Source organism: Oxyura jamaicensis, chromosome 1 (genome assembly GCF_011077185.1).
Source record: "Oxyura jamaicensis isolate SHBP4307 breed ruddy duck chromosome 1, BPBGC_Ojam_1.0, whole genome shotgun sequence".
Taxonomy (NCBI): Eukaryota; Metazoa; Chordata; class Aves; order Anseriformes; family Anatidae; genus Oxyura; species Oxyura jamaicensis.
This window is the reverse complement of record NC_048893.1, coordinates 191,118,298-191,133,155: the sequence shown is the minus strand read 5'-3', so window position 1 is coordinate 191,133,155 and position 14,858 is coordinate 191,118,298. Positions and strand designations below refer to the sequence as shown.

The 14,858-nt window shown below is 39.9% G+C and overlaps 1 protein-coding gene across 2 annotated transcripts in view; it reads left to right on the top strand.

Moving 5' to 3' along the window:
- ARHGAP42 (Rho GTPase activating protein 42) overlaps nt 1–14,858 on the top strand; it is a 175,929-nt gene that overhangs the window by 83,009 nt on the left and 78,062 nt on the right. Inside the window, exon 4 of one of the 2 annotated variants that reach the window (XM_035328292.1) lies at nt 11,783–11,854. The exons of the other annotated variant lie outside the window; for it this stretch is intronic. Coding sequence (XP_035184183.1) covers nt 11,783–11,854 — 72 coding nt within the window. The remainder of the gene's footprint in view (nt 1–11,782; nt 11,855–14,858) is intronic. 2 annotated transcript variants of the gene reach the window in all.

The following is a 14,858-nucleotide window of genomic DNA, read 5'->3' as shown; positions in this document are numbered from 1 at the left end:
GCCTCGGACTCACTGCTGGCTGGGGAGATTAATAATGTGCATCTGTTGCTCAGACTCAGCTCAGTAGGACAGCTTGAGCATCAGCTATTAAAATGTCTTTAACAGTTAATACGGTTTGTCAAAGACTGATGCATTTAGTAGAAGGTGATTATAAAAAAAAAAAATGCAATTTCTGTTCCATATACAAACAGAAGTAATTGAGCAGGTTTTTGTAGGTGATGCTTAAAGTTCTGCTTCAGGTATTGGTGACATGACAGTACCCACGAATTGTGCATTTGTGACCAAAATAGATCAGCATATAAACATTAAAGCTTACTTACTGTAAAATAACAACAATTTTGGGAGCTTAAGTATAATGATATTTTCTCCTTAAATATTTATAAGGCAACAAAGATATTTCAAGCTTACTGCAAATTCACAAATGTGGAATTTGAAACAGATGGAATGAATATTTAGCTTTTCCCTCTAGAGACATCACAAGAAATGAATGCAGAGAGTGAACAAGATACTTAAAAGGAAATAGCATTAGAAAGAAGTATTAAATGAACACGTAGATAGTATACTTTATCCTAGATATGCTAAATGCCATTTTTTCTATCTTTAATGCATCCCTTAATGGATGGAAATTTTGCAGCCAACTTTATTCTCTTTTGCCTGTAATGATAAGTTCAGACAAGACTGTTGAGATGCATATGAAACTTTTTGCCATAACTTCATGGTACAGTTATTCTCATCTGAGAGCCTTTGTTTCCTTCCCTTTGTGTCTTGTCATTCACCAAACAATATCTAAAATCATCGTCCAGTCTTGTGGTCATTAATTATCATCTGTTGTGGCTGCTGTTCATGAGGAGATAACTCATTAAGAGAAGTAATCATAAAAGGCTTGAAGTCACCAGTCACTAACTGTGTAGTTCCATTAAATATTTTTTCTGCTATAAATTTTATCTATGCTTGTGAGAAGAGAAGAATGTATATCAGGCATGGCTCCAGACCGTGTGGGATGGTCCCCTGCCCTGATTCTCTGGTTCATGCCTTGAGATGAGTAGCCATGGCTGGTGACGCAGTGTGCCAGTGACAGCGTAGAGGTGTGCCTGTTACCGACAGAAAACCTGAGCAGCAGGAGCAGCATGCTGTAACAGGACTCCATGGTACTGGGCAGAATGCTTGCTTCTGAGACTGAACGTCATTACATCTTAAAGAGAAGTAGATCTGCACTGGCAGGTTTGGGTTTTAACATGCACGATGGCATGGATCAGACAGGAGGTTTCGAATGTACCAATTGCAGTGCTCCAAATCTGTTGGTGCTAACTGTAATAACTATGCTAGAAATTAATTAAAATGAAATCAAGATGTATAAAAATAGAATTTAATTGTGTGCCTAAGATTAAGCCATATTCTTTATTACTTAATATATTTTAATAAAGTTTAACTAGTATGGTCTCTATTTAGCCCCTCTTTAGAGAATTCTGTTAAAATGAACTTGACTTTTTTTTTTTTTTCATTTAATTTCTGAAGGAAGTTGTTTGTTACCCTATTTCATTAGCTATAATAATTTATTCTTGGTCATTTTGGTATTTTTTTCTTGGTCATTTTGGGGTTATGACTACACTTCTAGTTCAGCTGTTTAGTTAGGTATTAGATGTGGCCTGTACCTTCGTGAGTGCAACTTTGGACAAGGAGTTACTTCACAGTAACCTTTAGTGAGTCCTGTAATGTCTGTGGTGTTCATACTGGCTCTGCTGAATCTGACTGCTTTCTGCTGAATGAGCAGTGACTCTTCTGCCTAGTCCCAGATTTCTTTGGGAAATAAAACTTTAAATGGGTTTGCAGAATCCCCTGAGTAAGAAGACTTCAGGCCCAGTGGCCCAAACCACCTTTTTTTTTTTTTTTTTTTTTTTTTTAAACAAACAAACAAACAAAAACATTGATCTCTTAATACCAGTCCTTAGAGTTTGTATTTCTCTGTTACTACTTGGCACCAAAGAAGGTTAACCAATGTTAGTACAGAGTGAACTCAAAAGTCCAGGGTTTTAGGGTCATGCAGAAGGCTTGTCTTCTAGGAAGAAGCAAAGGGCTTCTGCTCCATGATCACTGAACACAAAGAGGACATTGGTTCTTCCTTTCATGCTGAGAGAATCGAGTTAATGCTTGTGCTGGACATTGAGACCTTCGAGTAGCTGAAGTACCATAAATGCTGTAGTTTGCCATAGAGATGGAGATACCACAAAAAAGGCAAATGCTTGAGAATGGTTAGGCTTTATCTCATACTCGCTGTGTTGCACTTGGCATCTGGGAGGGCAGAAGTTGTCTTCACCTCGGTTATGAGCTTGTGGAAAGATCTCAAAAAGCACATGCTCAACTTGGATGCTGTTGAATGTAAAATCAATGAAATGTGATTTTCTGTGAACACGTTATTAACGTACTGTTGTTGTAACAAAAATATCTTAAACAGCTCTTTTTAATTACATGCTGTGCTTAAAAAGAAAAAAAATGGTTTGACGGATTATTTCTGAAAGGATATATACTCAATCATTTCTGCCGATGAGCTCACAATATTGATTCATTGCAAACTTCAGTGTTTTCTTCCTTGCCTGATATTTGAGAGAGATGACTAGAGGACCTCTTACTATTTGGTATTCTCCCCAGTTTATGGGATAAAGTCACATCTGGTTAATGATAACAAACACAGTTGCAGTACTCTCTGCAAGGTTTGCTTGTTTTTAAGCTGTGCTTAGCAGTCTTCTTAGCATGAAGACTGCTCGTTCATTTATTTATTTTTTATTTTTCCCCTCCAAATGCAGTCTTGGGAGGATTCCTTGAATTGGCTTCTCTTGATGAGGTCTTTGGATTTTTGTTCCATTAAAACAGAAAATGGTACAATTATAGTCCTGGTGCTTATCTTGCTTAGAAGAATGATGAAATGTTTCTTTTCCTTCTTAGACTAGGAATTTCTTTTCCATCTGTTAGTCCTGGTCTCAGTTACAGCTGATGTAATATTCTCTACCTGACTTGCCCTGTAGCTTGTGTGGACTGGCAACTGGCAGAGGAGAGAGCAGAGTTAAAATCAATACCACCTTGGTAGTCTGTTAATTCTGTGAAGGCAACAGAAAATAATGTTTAGAATAACATTATTCTATTATGAGTAACAGTTAACAATTTCTTTCTGGAAACAGAGAATAACGTTATTCACAAAAACAAGTAGGAAAAAAATCCTATGAAATATGCAGATTTTTACAGAGCAGTATTGTTACCTTGATGTGTGTGACAGATGTATTGTCTTGCAGAGTCCACAGTAATATAAATTTCAGTAATAGCTTGCTTGAACTGAAGGGGTTAACAGAATGGAGCATCTGAGTTAAAAAATAGCTTTTTACATCTCTGTTTTTCTTCTCTTTCTGTTACAACAACACAGACCTCCTAGAATTTTCTTTTTCTTTTCTTTCTTTGTAAATTCCTGCAGCGTCACGATGGTTAAGCGAGGACAGTCACAGGAAGGGCAGCAGGGCAAACCGAATGCTTGGCTAATTGCTGTGGGATTTGACTATACCAGGGAAATAAACTCTGTAGAGTTGGAGGTCTCGTGCTTACATGGAACTTGCAGTGTCCTAAAGGGGAACAGAGGCTAGCCAGTACCTCCAACAAAGTAGTCCTGCGTAGGTGGGGATAAAGCAAATCTGACTGTTGAGGCAGAAAGCTCTGATGGTGTTAGGATTACTTTCTTGTGGGGCCTCCTTTGGAAGTTTTTGCATGCCAGAGACATTTGAAGCTTTGAAAGAGAATATGGCTTGCTCAGGGTATGAGATTTTAAGGATTCCATCAAAAATATTCTCAACTGTTTCAGATCCTAAGGTCTTACCAAAAATCACCTTTTCAAGATCAGGTTTATTTCTTCATAAATGAAGTTGTGTGCTCTTTAGTAGCACTTGCCTGCATCTCAGCAGCACTCAAAACTGTAGTGCGCTGACAGTTTCTCTTCAGATGGACATTAAAGGATGTCTCTAACCAGATGAAGAGGACGTTTGGGATCTCCTCCCAGCTCATACAAAAGGGGACATCGGTATAATTCTCTAGCTTTGTCAGTTTGCCTGGAAATAGAAAGAGGCATTCAATGGAATGGAACAGGAGTTGATATCCGAGCATGATAATACCACAGCATCATTAGGGGACACAGAGATAAAAAGACAGAGTATTCTTTATGGAGTACATTTATATCTGAAATACGGAGACTTCTAACAAAACCCCCCAATTTACTTCACCTCTCCTCAAAAAAAAAAAAAAAAAAAATATATATATATATATAGTAGCAAATACTTTGAAAGATAAAGCTTTTGGATTTAGTTTATGCATCTAAAATTAGATATTGGGGGTAAAAATGTATCAGAAAGCCTTTATTTACTAAGCCCCTTACCAAGCAATTGCAAAGTCAGGATACATAAAAATAGAAATAATGATTGCAATGTTAAGTTTAAATTATTATTCCTATATACCACATCCTTTTCCTCTATACATGCATCTTATATCAATGTGTAGTTTGTAAAATAACAGTGTTTAGGTTTAAAAAGTTGATGGTAGAATATGAGTCAGGGTTATTCACGAGGACTGACTTTATCCAAAGGGGGCTGTTTTTCTTGTGCTTGCTCTATAATCAGAAGAGAAAAGCTCCTTGAGGAGACCTAAAATCTGAAGTTCAGTTCCTGCTCCACATTGTTCTTTGGAGGAGTGTTTCTTCCTCTAATGTTTCAAGAGGACTCCATAAGGAGACTCGTGTTTACATGCTAAAGGCAGCCTTTGTACATGTTATCATGTGTTATTTCTTGACTATTTCTAGAAATAGTTGTTTCAAATATGACACCATATTCATATTTTTAAACCGTGAATTATCATAAATTATAGGATGATTTGTTTCCTGTAAATATCAACATAGGTTATACAATATAAAAAAAAAAATAATGTTCACTTGAAAAAACTTTGAGAAAAATAATTTGTTCAGCCCTATATAACTACCCCAGCCTTGACCAGTGTGGGATTTGTGAGTGTTCTCTTGGGGCAATGTGCTAAGGCCTTTTGATATAGCACTAGCCTTTTGCTAAAAAGTTGAATGTTGCACTACACATTGGACATAGAACTGCCCAACCTATGTTATTTCTGGTCCATAGTTAAGACTTTGTGATCTTCTGAGCCTGAATTAACATCTGTGTTTCAGCTTCACTTGAAATAACTGGCATCGGTAGTGATATTAAAATCAATCAATCAATCAATCAATCACAAGCTTGAATATTGTTTGATATCATCTTTTTTTTGTACATGTGGGAGGGGTTCTGATAAACTTCAAATATATTCTTTGTGTGCACTGAAACGCACATTATTAAGTTTATGTAATATTTATACTTTTAATATTTTCAGATAAGAACTGAGGTTTTAACTACATGACTAATGTTTCACAATGGCATATTTATATTCTTTGTAGCATGTAAGCCTGGTATATAAATAAGTTACATAAATGCCTTATTGTCTGTATTTGGTTTCTGTTGTTGCATTTGAAGTTGTATTGATTAGGAGCTGTTGATAGACTAAAAGAAGTGTTTTGTTGTGTTTTGTTTTTCTGACAGATCATGACATTAGGATTTAGTAGGATTTGGAGAAAGGATTCCAAATTGTATCATTTCTTTTTTGTCTATGTATTTCTACATTAGCAATGCACTACTGAGAATGTATTAGCTACAAGATTTGTTGCTTTGTTTGAATGAATTTAATGGCTATTTTCTAAAAGTCTTACACCAACATGAAGCAGATCAGTATCTGTCAGCATTCAGAACCCATGAGTCATTCAGCACTTCAGGGAACTGAGTCTTATTTCCAGTATGCAAGCATGATAATTCTGTGTTGCAGTGAAAGTACTTGTAGCAGTAGTATTTTTTTCACATATACAGAATATCCAACAGCTGTTTTCATAGTTAAAACATTTTACTGTAATTCAGATGAGCTTTATTTAATTCCTTATTCTGTTTCTGGGGAATTGCCTCACTTGCTGTTGTAGCTGTCTTCTTCTGTCAGTTGGGAATCCTGTTAGTTACTTCTCTCTGTGAGCTGCCTAAAGTCTTTAACCCTACAAATACGCATACACACCTTAAGAGGTATCGTGTTGTTGTTGTTGTTGTTGTTTGTTATACTGCAATTCAGCATTTGTAGATAGCCAGCTGAAGCTCAGAGCTTGTAAAAACTCTTCAGGGCTTAAGATTTCTGTGTCCATATTGTTAGTATTTAATAATGAATAAGCAGCTACATCAATGTTTAGTTAAATTTTAGTTAAATTTCTGTCTATATCCACTGGTCCTAAATAAAATAAGATGAAGAAGAATAGTGGAGGTGCACACTGTGACAGGACAAGGGGGAATGGGCTAAAGTTGTGTCAGGGGAGGTTTAGGTTGGATGTTAGGAAGAACTTCTTTACGGAAAGGGTTGTTAGGCACTGGAATAGGCTGCCCAGGGAAGTGGTTGAGTCACCATCCCTGGAGGTCTTGAAAAGACGTTTAGATGTAGAGCTTAGGGATATGGTTTAGTGGAGGACTTGTTAGTGTTAGGTCAGAGGTTGGACGCGGTGATCTTGGAGGTCTCTTCCAACCTACGTGACTCTGTGATTCTGTGATATGCTGTCCCAGATTTGGGCTAGAGTTGATCCTGTTCTGTTGAAAAAGCTGAACATCAGCCCTGGTCCTACAGCTTTACCCACCTGCATGTATATTCCTTAATTTGGATGCATTATGGCAAAAATACATTCATACATAGCTTAAATGGTTTATGTTGCGATTAGGTAAGTTGCTGTCTCTTGACTGACATGCTTTGTATTTGAAGAGTAGCTGTGTGCAGGTGAACAGCAACGCGCAGCAGGAGGACGAAAGAAAATTAAAAACAAAGATTCCCACTTGATATAAGGGGGAAAAAATCCCACCAGGAGCGCGGTTGAGCATTGGATGAATGCTGCCCAGAGAGGCTGGCTGGTCTCTGTCCTTGGAGGTTTTCAGGACAAATCCCTGGACAACGTGGTTCACCTTCTGTACTGACTGTGGCTTGAGCAGGGGGATACATCTCAAGAACCACCTGAGGTGCTTTCAAACTGGAATTACTGTGTATTTCTATGAAAGATGGAAAACAGGAGTAAAAAAAGTCAATTTTATTCACAGCAATAAAACAAAAAACAAATAAAACTCAGTTCAAAGAATTCTGTATTTCATAAACAGAAAGCAGAGGCATGATATGTTCCGCTATAAAGCTTTTTATCAGAGTTTATTTTGAATTCCTTGCATAAAATATTCACATGCAAGAAAGCATATATCCCAAATACAAGTTGGTATAGTACTTACACCCTAATGTTATGTGAATCATATGAATTTATATTTAGGCAAATACATAAAGACAGAAAATAAATTCAAAATTAGCCAGAAATTCAAGTTATGTATATGCAATTTATGTAATACAGTGTGTCATAGAAAACTTAATTCAGAAATTAACATGGGTTTAAATTTAGCAAAATGTAGGAATGGAAATGTTTTTTTTTTTTTTTTTTTTTTTTCTGAAAAAGAACGGTTTAATAACGTTAGCCAACAGTGTCCCTAAGTATAGATGTGGACTTTCCCTCTGGTATGTGAAAATCACAGTTTATTCTCACCATTGGTACTTTAATTCAATTTTACAGCAAACTTCTGGAAGGAAAGGTGATGGGTTGGAAAGGTGAAAAACCATGAGTGAGAAAAAACAACTTAAGGTGATTCACCAAGTTGGCTCGAGGGGTGTCAGAGCACAGAGCAATACTGCAGTTATCTAAACTGAGGGTGACCCCATACATTGTCAAAGCTGGCTGAGAAAAAATACTAAGAAAAAATACATAGAAAAAATACTATGTGGTTCTTTTTCAAGTAGTTTTTGCAAATTCAGTGTGATTTTTGTGGTACTTATGTCAATGGTACTTTTAGCAATAATGCTAAATGGAGGGATTTATACATATCAAAGTTAGAAAGCTGATTTAAGTTCTTTAGAAAAATCTGTTTCTTTTTACTAGATCTATCTAATATAAATTTCTCAGTTTTCAAAGTAACATTTTCTATTGTATCTTCCTTACTACATGTCTAGCATCTTAATTTAGAAAAGACTGTTGAACTGACACTGAGTAAGAATTGCATGGTTCTTTTTTTTTCTTCTTTTTTTTTCCTTTTTATTTATTTATTTATTTTTCTGGAGGAATATGGGTACTTTTCCAAATGAGAGAAACTGTCCCATTATTTGTTTGAATGCCATGTGTTAGCCATGCAGGGAGATGGAACTGTGCACCATTCAGTAGCTGAATTGGATCAAAAGAGTGTGACTTCCGTACAGGTGTGACTAATCTGAATAAACTCTTAAGAAAAAAAGATCTGTATTTTAAACACAGCGTGGATTTCTGAAGTTGCTATTTACGGAAACCATTATAGACTTTTTGACATGGTTTGCTTGTTCCAAGTGTCTGTGATTTCAGCCTGCTGCAATAACTGAGTAAGAAGGGGATTATCGTCTTGGCAGGAAGAAAGTTACTATATTAGAGCCACACAGGGAAAATTCCAGATTATCTGAAGCAATTGGATTGCAATAAAAATGGTTGTGGGAAGATTAGGTTCCTAATTCTGGGGGGCTGGGTTTAGCCAATTTTTAACCCTTAAGTTAACTGTAAATAAAAGTAATTGCAGTGAAGAGAATCAGTCATGAAAATAAATGAGTAAATAAATGCACAAGGCAAAACAATTCTTCTTTCTATGTACTTTTTAATTTCCAAAAGCTAGGCAGGAGCTGGTGGCAGTCAACAGGAGGCTTTGGAGCAGGCTGTGTCCTGTTATCTGGGCTGTCAAGAGGCAGCTGCCGGCATCTCTGGTACTTTGCTGCCGTGTTCGTCCCAGAGCAACAACCCATCACTGGACTAACTCATACTTGTGCCAGGAGGTGATTTGCCACATCAGGGCTCTGGTCAGCAGAAAATTCCAGCCCAGAGATGCTCTGTCGATGTGGCCCAGCAGCTCTCTTCAGAGGCACAGACTCTGACTTGATGAAGTGTGTGACAGCTTTTAATTAGTCTTGTGATCCCCACTGGCTGCTCCCAGCTAGCTCTAGCTATGTGAGAAATCCAGCAAAGCCACTTCCTTCCCAGCTTATTCCTCGCATTGCCACGTGCTGCCTATGAATACCTTCTTCCACAGTGCTTGAGGCAGAACTCTTTCTCCAAAAGATTTCATTCAGAGTTGTGTGAGGCTGGTGGTAATCATATTTCAGTCACTTTAAGGCTATCAAGAGGACAATACATGTCTTGAGGTCTCCTGGTTGGGCATGGAGGCTATCTGTATGTGATAGCTTTGAGTGAACTGAAGAAGTTTTCAGCTCCACATGGAGTTAGTTTGGACTGACAATGACTAGCCACAAGACTGGCAATGACTGTTGACATCAAGAGTAATAATTCAGTAACATGAATGTCTCTTTTAATTGAACACTGAGGTGTTCAGTATATTGTTGATGTACGTAAATTGACTCTAAAAGCAAAAAAACTTACTTCTGTACATGCAAAGAAAGAAAAGATGCATCCACACTTCTGTCTTGGTGACTCCAGCAAGCCTTCATGATTTCCGTACAAGCCAAAAGCTATGTACATGCTCTGTAAACTCTCAAAGCTTCCAGCTGCTTCCAGATACACGCACTGCAATTCTGCCTGATGGCATACAAGTCATTTAGCATTTTTGCACCCCTGTTAATTTTTATCTGCCTTATTTGTACAGTAACCCTTGGGATAGGAATTGTCTTTTTTTAAGGTGCATTCACTTCGCCTTGCAGGAAGTGTTGAATCTCAGATAGATTGCTAGATACTGGCTATAAGTCTATATATCTGGGGGAAATGCCAGCTGGGAGAATAGTACAGCTTTATAGTCTGATCCAATCACACTAATGCAATATGTTGAATACAGCAGAAGCTCACTGAAGCCATCCAGCACTCTGCTCCTCTACTTTCCCAGTGCCTGATTTTTAATTATTACCATGAAAAATGTGTTCATTTTGATCACTGCATCATCAAACACGCCACTGTGCTGCCTTGGACTTTGTTACATCAGGATGTCAGAGACAGACTTGACTTTTCCTAAAACTCTGCCCTACTGCGATAAGTGGTGATTCTGTGGTCTTTCAAATGGTAATGTTAGGTTTGGGAGGAAAGAAAATGTGTTTGTGTTTTAATGGTTTTGTTCTGTATGTTTATTGTTACAGTCCTTTGGGAAGTTTTTGTGCTCTAATGACAATGTAACTTATCAATTATTGGAAGAATTACAAGAGCTTTATTCATTCACATTTGGCTTCGGTACATGTTAGCTTTGCCCAGACCTCCAAACGTGCCAAAGCCCAAATGTGGAATGTGATGAGTATGGTATAAAGGCTGGACTGGTGAGGAGCAAAAGAGCTGTTCATGCGGAAAGCCTAAAGTTTTGCCTGTACTTAGTACAATAGGATATTATAATGTGTTTTATTGTGCTTTATTTCTGATGTGTTGGCAGTTTTCAGGAAAGATGCATGAAATCTGTGTGTACAGAATGAGGCATTTTTGGGGAGGTGTGGTTCTTTGTCTATGAAGCTGGAGCAAAAAAGAGAACTACTTTACCTGAAAGGCGGAAAAAATGTGTTTAGGAAAGATAATGTTGATAATAATTATGCATATATATATTTGTTATCATGAATACAATAGTAAAAGAGTAGAAAATCATTTAATGAAAGAAAAAGAAGGTGGATACACCCTTTGTAGACAGGGCACAATGCAATGACTCAAATATGTTATAGGCACAAAGCCTGGGTTTTATGAAAAAATATATATAGTATTATATACTATTAAAATATTATATAATGTTTCTTCTGATTTTTATCCAGTAAAATCAGTTCAGTTGGTTATTCTGTCTGTCCTTAAAAGGCACGTGGTTAAATAAAGCTACATTTTCTGGTGAGGGGCACAATGGCAAGACTGGCATTTGTATTCTGCTGCCTGTGCATGTCCAGCCCAAATGATTAGGGACCACTGAAGATGGCTGGGGCTGTGAGCGATCTCCAGAGGCAGGTTCCAGGACTGAATTTACACGAAATAAACAAAGACCATGAGGGGAACACTGTGATTCACTAGGAATCCTTATTCAGGTTAAAGTGATAAAAATAGCTGTTAGACATCTTCAGTTAATTTTAAAAAATAGTAAAGTGAACGAATCCAAGCCAGAATATTTTTTAAACTATCTACTTTTCTTTTAGAGTTCCCTCTGCTCACATACTCTCCTCTGCTCAGTGTAACTAGGCACATAATCCAAAGAGATAGCTAAAAGATTCAGCTGTCAAAGCTTCAGAATTTGTAAACATACACTTTTTAGGCAGCACTGTCATTACTACTATGTTTGTCTTCTCTGCTCTGCCAAAACATTTTCTTGGAAGTTTTTATTTTCTATTCCGATTTTAGACAAGATACAAGAAGTGGAAGTAAAAAACCCTTCTATGTCTTGCAATTAAACTTATTACATCATTCATTACAGTTGCTTTAGTTGCTCGTGGACATGTTGGATGACTGGTGAACGTGTGTAGTATGTTTTATCTAAAGAAGCCAGAATTATTTTAGTCCTACTCATATGCTGTTAGTAGGATGTTATGGACATGAATCTTTCCATCTTATACATCAGCATAGTTACAGTAACTCCAATTTCTGCAAATACTCACTATTGAAAAGATATGCTTTGTGTTAACTTTTCAGATCCAGAATGCGAATGATGTGCTCATAGCACCCCTGGAGAAGTTTCGTAAAGAGCAAATAGGAGCAGCAAAAGTAAGTGGCTATGGAAACAAATCTTTTCAATTTCCTGTTTATTTATCAGTGTGCTTTGAAACTTGGACTAAAACCAGGCAGATGTATTAGAATAGATTTGATGCCATCGTCATTAGCATATTAGTGAATTGGATGGAATTCTTTGCTTCAGAAAAGGAGATAATTTAGATATGGAGTTTAAAGACTGAGTATACGAATAGGGTACAGCTCTTATTGTGTATTGTGAGCATGTGAATCTTGCACTTTCTTACCATCTAAGTACAAAACATAAGGATCAGGGCTGGACGGAGCACCGCATTGTAACCTGTGCCACAAAAAAAGAGCGGAGAGTCCTGATGATCGGGGACTCCTTGCTGAGGGGCAGTGAGGCTCCCATCTGCCACCCAGATAACCTAGCTAGAGAGGTGTGCTGTCTTCCTGGGGCACGTGTCAGAGACATTAGGAAGGCTCTGCCACAGCTCATTAAACCGGAGGACTACTATCCTCTCGTAGTCATTCAGGTTGGATCCTGGGAAGCTGCTATTAGAAAAATGAGGAATATTAAAAAGGACTTTGCATCCCTGGGCAAGTTGTTGAAGGGATCGGGGGTGCAGGTAGTGTTGTCGTCTGTCCTCCCACTGGGTGACTGGGATGCAGACAGAAGGAGTAGAACGGGACAGGTAAATGGCTGGCTGAAGGGGTGGTGTCTGGATCAAGGATTTGGGTATTTTGATCTTGGTCTGTCCTTTGAGAGGCCGAGTATGTGGGCTGCAGACAGACACCAACTGAGCAAGTGGGGCGCAACTGTGTTGGGGAGCAAGCTCTCTGCGCTGATTACCAGGGCTTTAAACTAGGTTTGATGGGACAAAGGAGGGGAGCTAAAAGTGACAGAGAAGGGCTGGGGGACGTCGTCACTACTGTCACTGTTGAAGACAGGGAAAAACCTCTGAGCTCTCCCATAGGATTGTTGGAGAGCTCCTCAGAGAAGGAAGCGTTCCCGATGCCCCGTCTGGTATCTTCTTCTTGCATCCCCCCAGGGGTAACTGCACCTGCTGCTTCCCTAAAGTGCCTGAACACCAATGCGTGGAGCATGGGAAATAAACAAGATGAGCTCGAGATCTGTGTTCAGTCGCGGGACCATGATCTCATTGTGATCACTGAGACGTGGTGGGACAGCTCGCATGACTGGAACGCTGTCATGGAGGGCTATGTCCTCTTTAGGAAAGACAGGCTGGGGAAGCGAGGGGGTGGGGTTGCCCTTTATGTGAGGGAGCAATTAGAGTGTACCCAGCTCCACCTGGGGGAGGGTGAAGGACAAGTGGAGAACTTGTGGGTGAGAATTAAGGGGTGGGCTGGTATGGGAGACAAGGTGGTGGGGGTCTACTACAGGTCACCAGATCAGAAGGAGGAGGTAGATGAGGCCTTCTACGAGCAGCTGCTAGTAGCCTCACAGTCACGAGCACTGGTCCTCATGGGGGACTTCAGTTACCCAGACATCTGCTGGGTAAGCAACTCGGACAGGCACGCACAGTCCAAACGGTTCCTACAGTGTGTTGACAATTTTCTGACGCAGGTGTTGAAGGAGCTGACGAGGAGGGGGATGCTCCCAGACCTTGTTCTTACCAGCGAGGATGGCCTTGTTAGGGATGTGAAGGCTGGGGGCAGCTTGGGATGCAGCGACCATGAGATGGTGGAGTTCCAGATGGAACTAGGCAGAGGAAGTAAGGCTAAAAGTAGGATTGCTACCCTGGACTTTTGAAGAGCCAACTTTGACCTCTTCCAGGATCTGATTGGGAGTATCTCATGGGCTAGGTTGCTTGAGGGCAAGGGTGCTTGTGAGAGCTGGGCTACATTTAAGCAGCACTTCTTCCATGCTCAAGATCGGTGCATCCCGAAGAATAGGAAATCAGGGAAGGGAGGCAGGAAACCTGCGTGGATGAGCAAGGAGCTCATCAATAAGATCAAAAGGAAGAGGAAGGTCTATGAAATGTGGAAAAAGGGCCTGTCCTCTTGGGAGGAGTATAGACATGTTGTCAGGGCCTGCAGGGACGCGATGAAGAAGGCTAAAGCCCACCTAGAGATGAGGCTTGCTAAAGAGATAAAGGATAATAAGAAGGGTTTTTTTTTCAAGCATGTAAACAGCAAAAGGAAGACTAGGGATAATGTGGGTCCCTTACTGAATGAGGTGGGGGTCCTGGTCACAGAAGACACCGATAAGGTGGAGATACTGAACGCTTTCTTTGCTTCAGTCTTTACTTCAAGGACACTCCCCCAGGACTCCTCACCCCTGGCAAGAGGACAAAGGGTCTGGGAAATGGAGGGCTCTCCCATGGTGGACGTGAGAGTGGTTCGGGAGTGTCTGAGTGGGCTCAATGCACACAAATCCATGGGTCCCGATGGGATGCATCCACGTGTGCTAAGGGAGCTGGCAGACGTGGTTGCCAAGCCGCTCTCTATCATCTTTGAAAAGTCCTGGAGAATGGGTGAGGTGCCTGAAGACTGGGGGATAGCCAATGTCACTCCGGTCTTCAAGAAGGGCAGGAAGGAGCATCCGGGAAACTACAGGCCAGTCAGTCTCACCTCTGTCCCTGGAAAGGTGTTGGAGCAGCTGTTTCCGGATGCCATCTCCAAACAATTGGAATAGAAGAAGGTTATGAGGAGTAGTCAGCATGGATTCACCAAGGGGAAGTCATGCTCGACCAACCTTGTTGCCTTCTATGATGGCATCACCAGCTGCGTAGATGGGGGGAGAGCAGTGGATGTCATCTACCTTGACTTTAGCAAGGCTTTCAATACGGTCTCCCATGACATTCTGCTAGCAAAGCTGAGAAAGTGTGGGATAGATGAGTGGACATCGAGGTGGGTTGAGAACTGGCTGACTGAGCTCAGAGGGTGGTGATCAGCAGAGCAGAGTCTGGCTGGAGGCCTGTGACTAGTGGTGTTCCCCAGGGGTCGGTGCTGGGTCCGGTCTTGTTCAAATCTTCATCGACGACCTTGATAAGGGAATAGTGTCTGCCCTCACTAA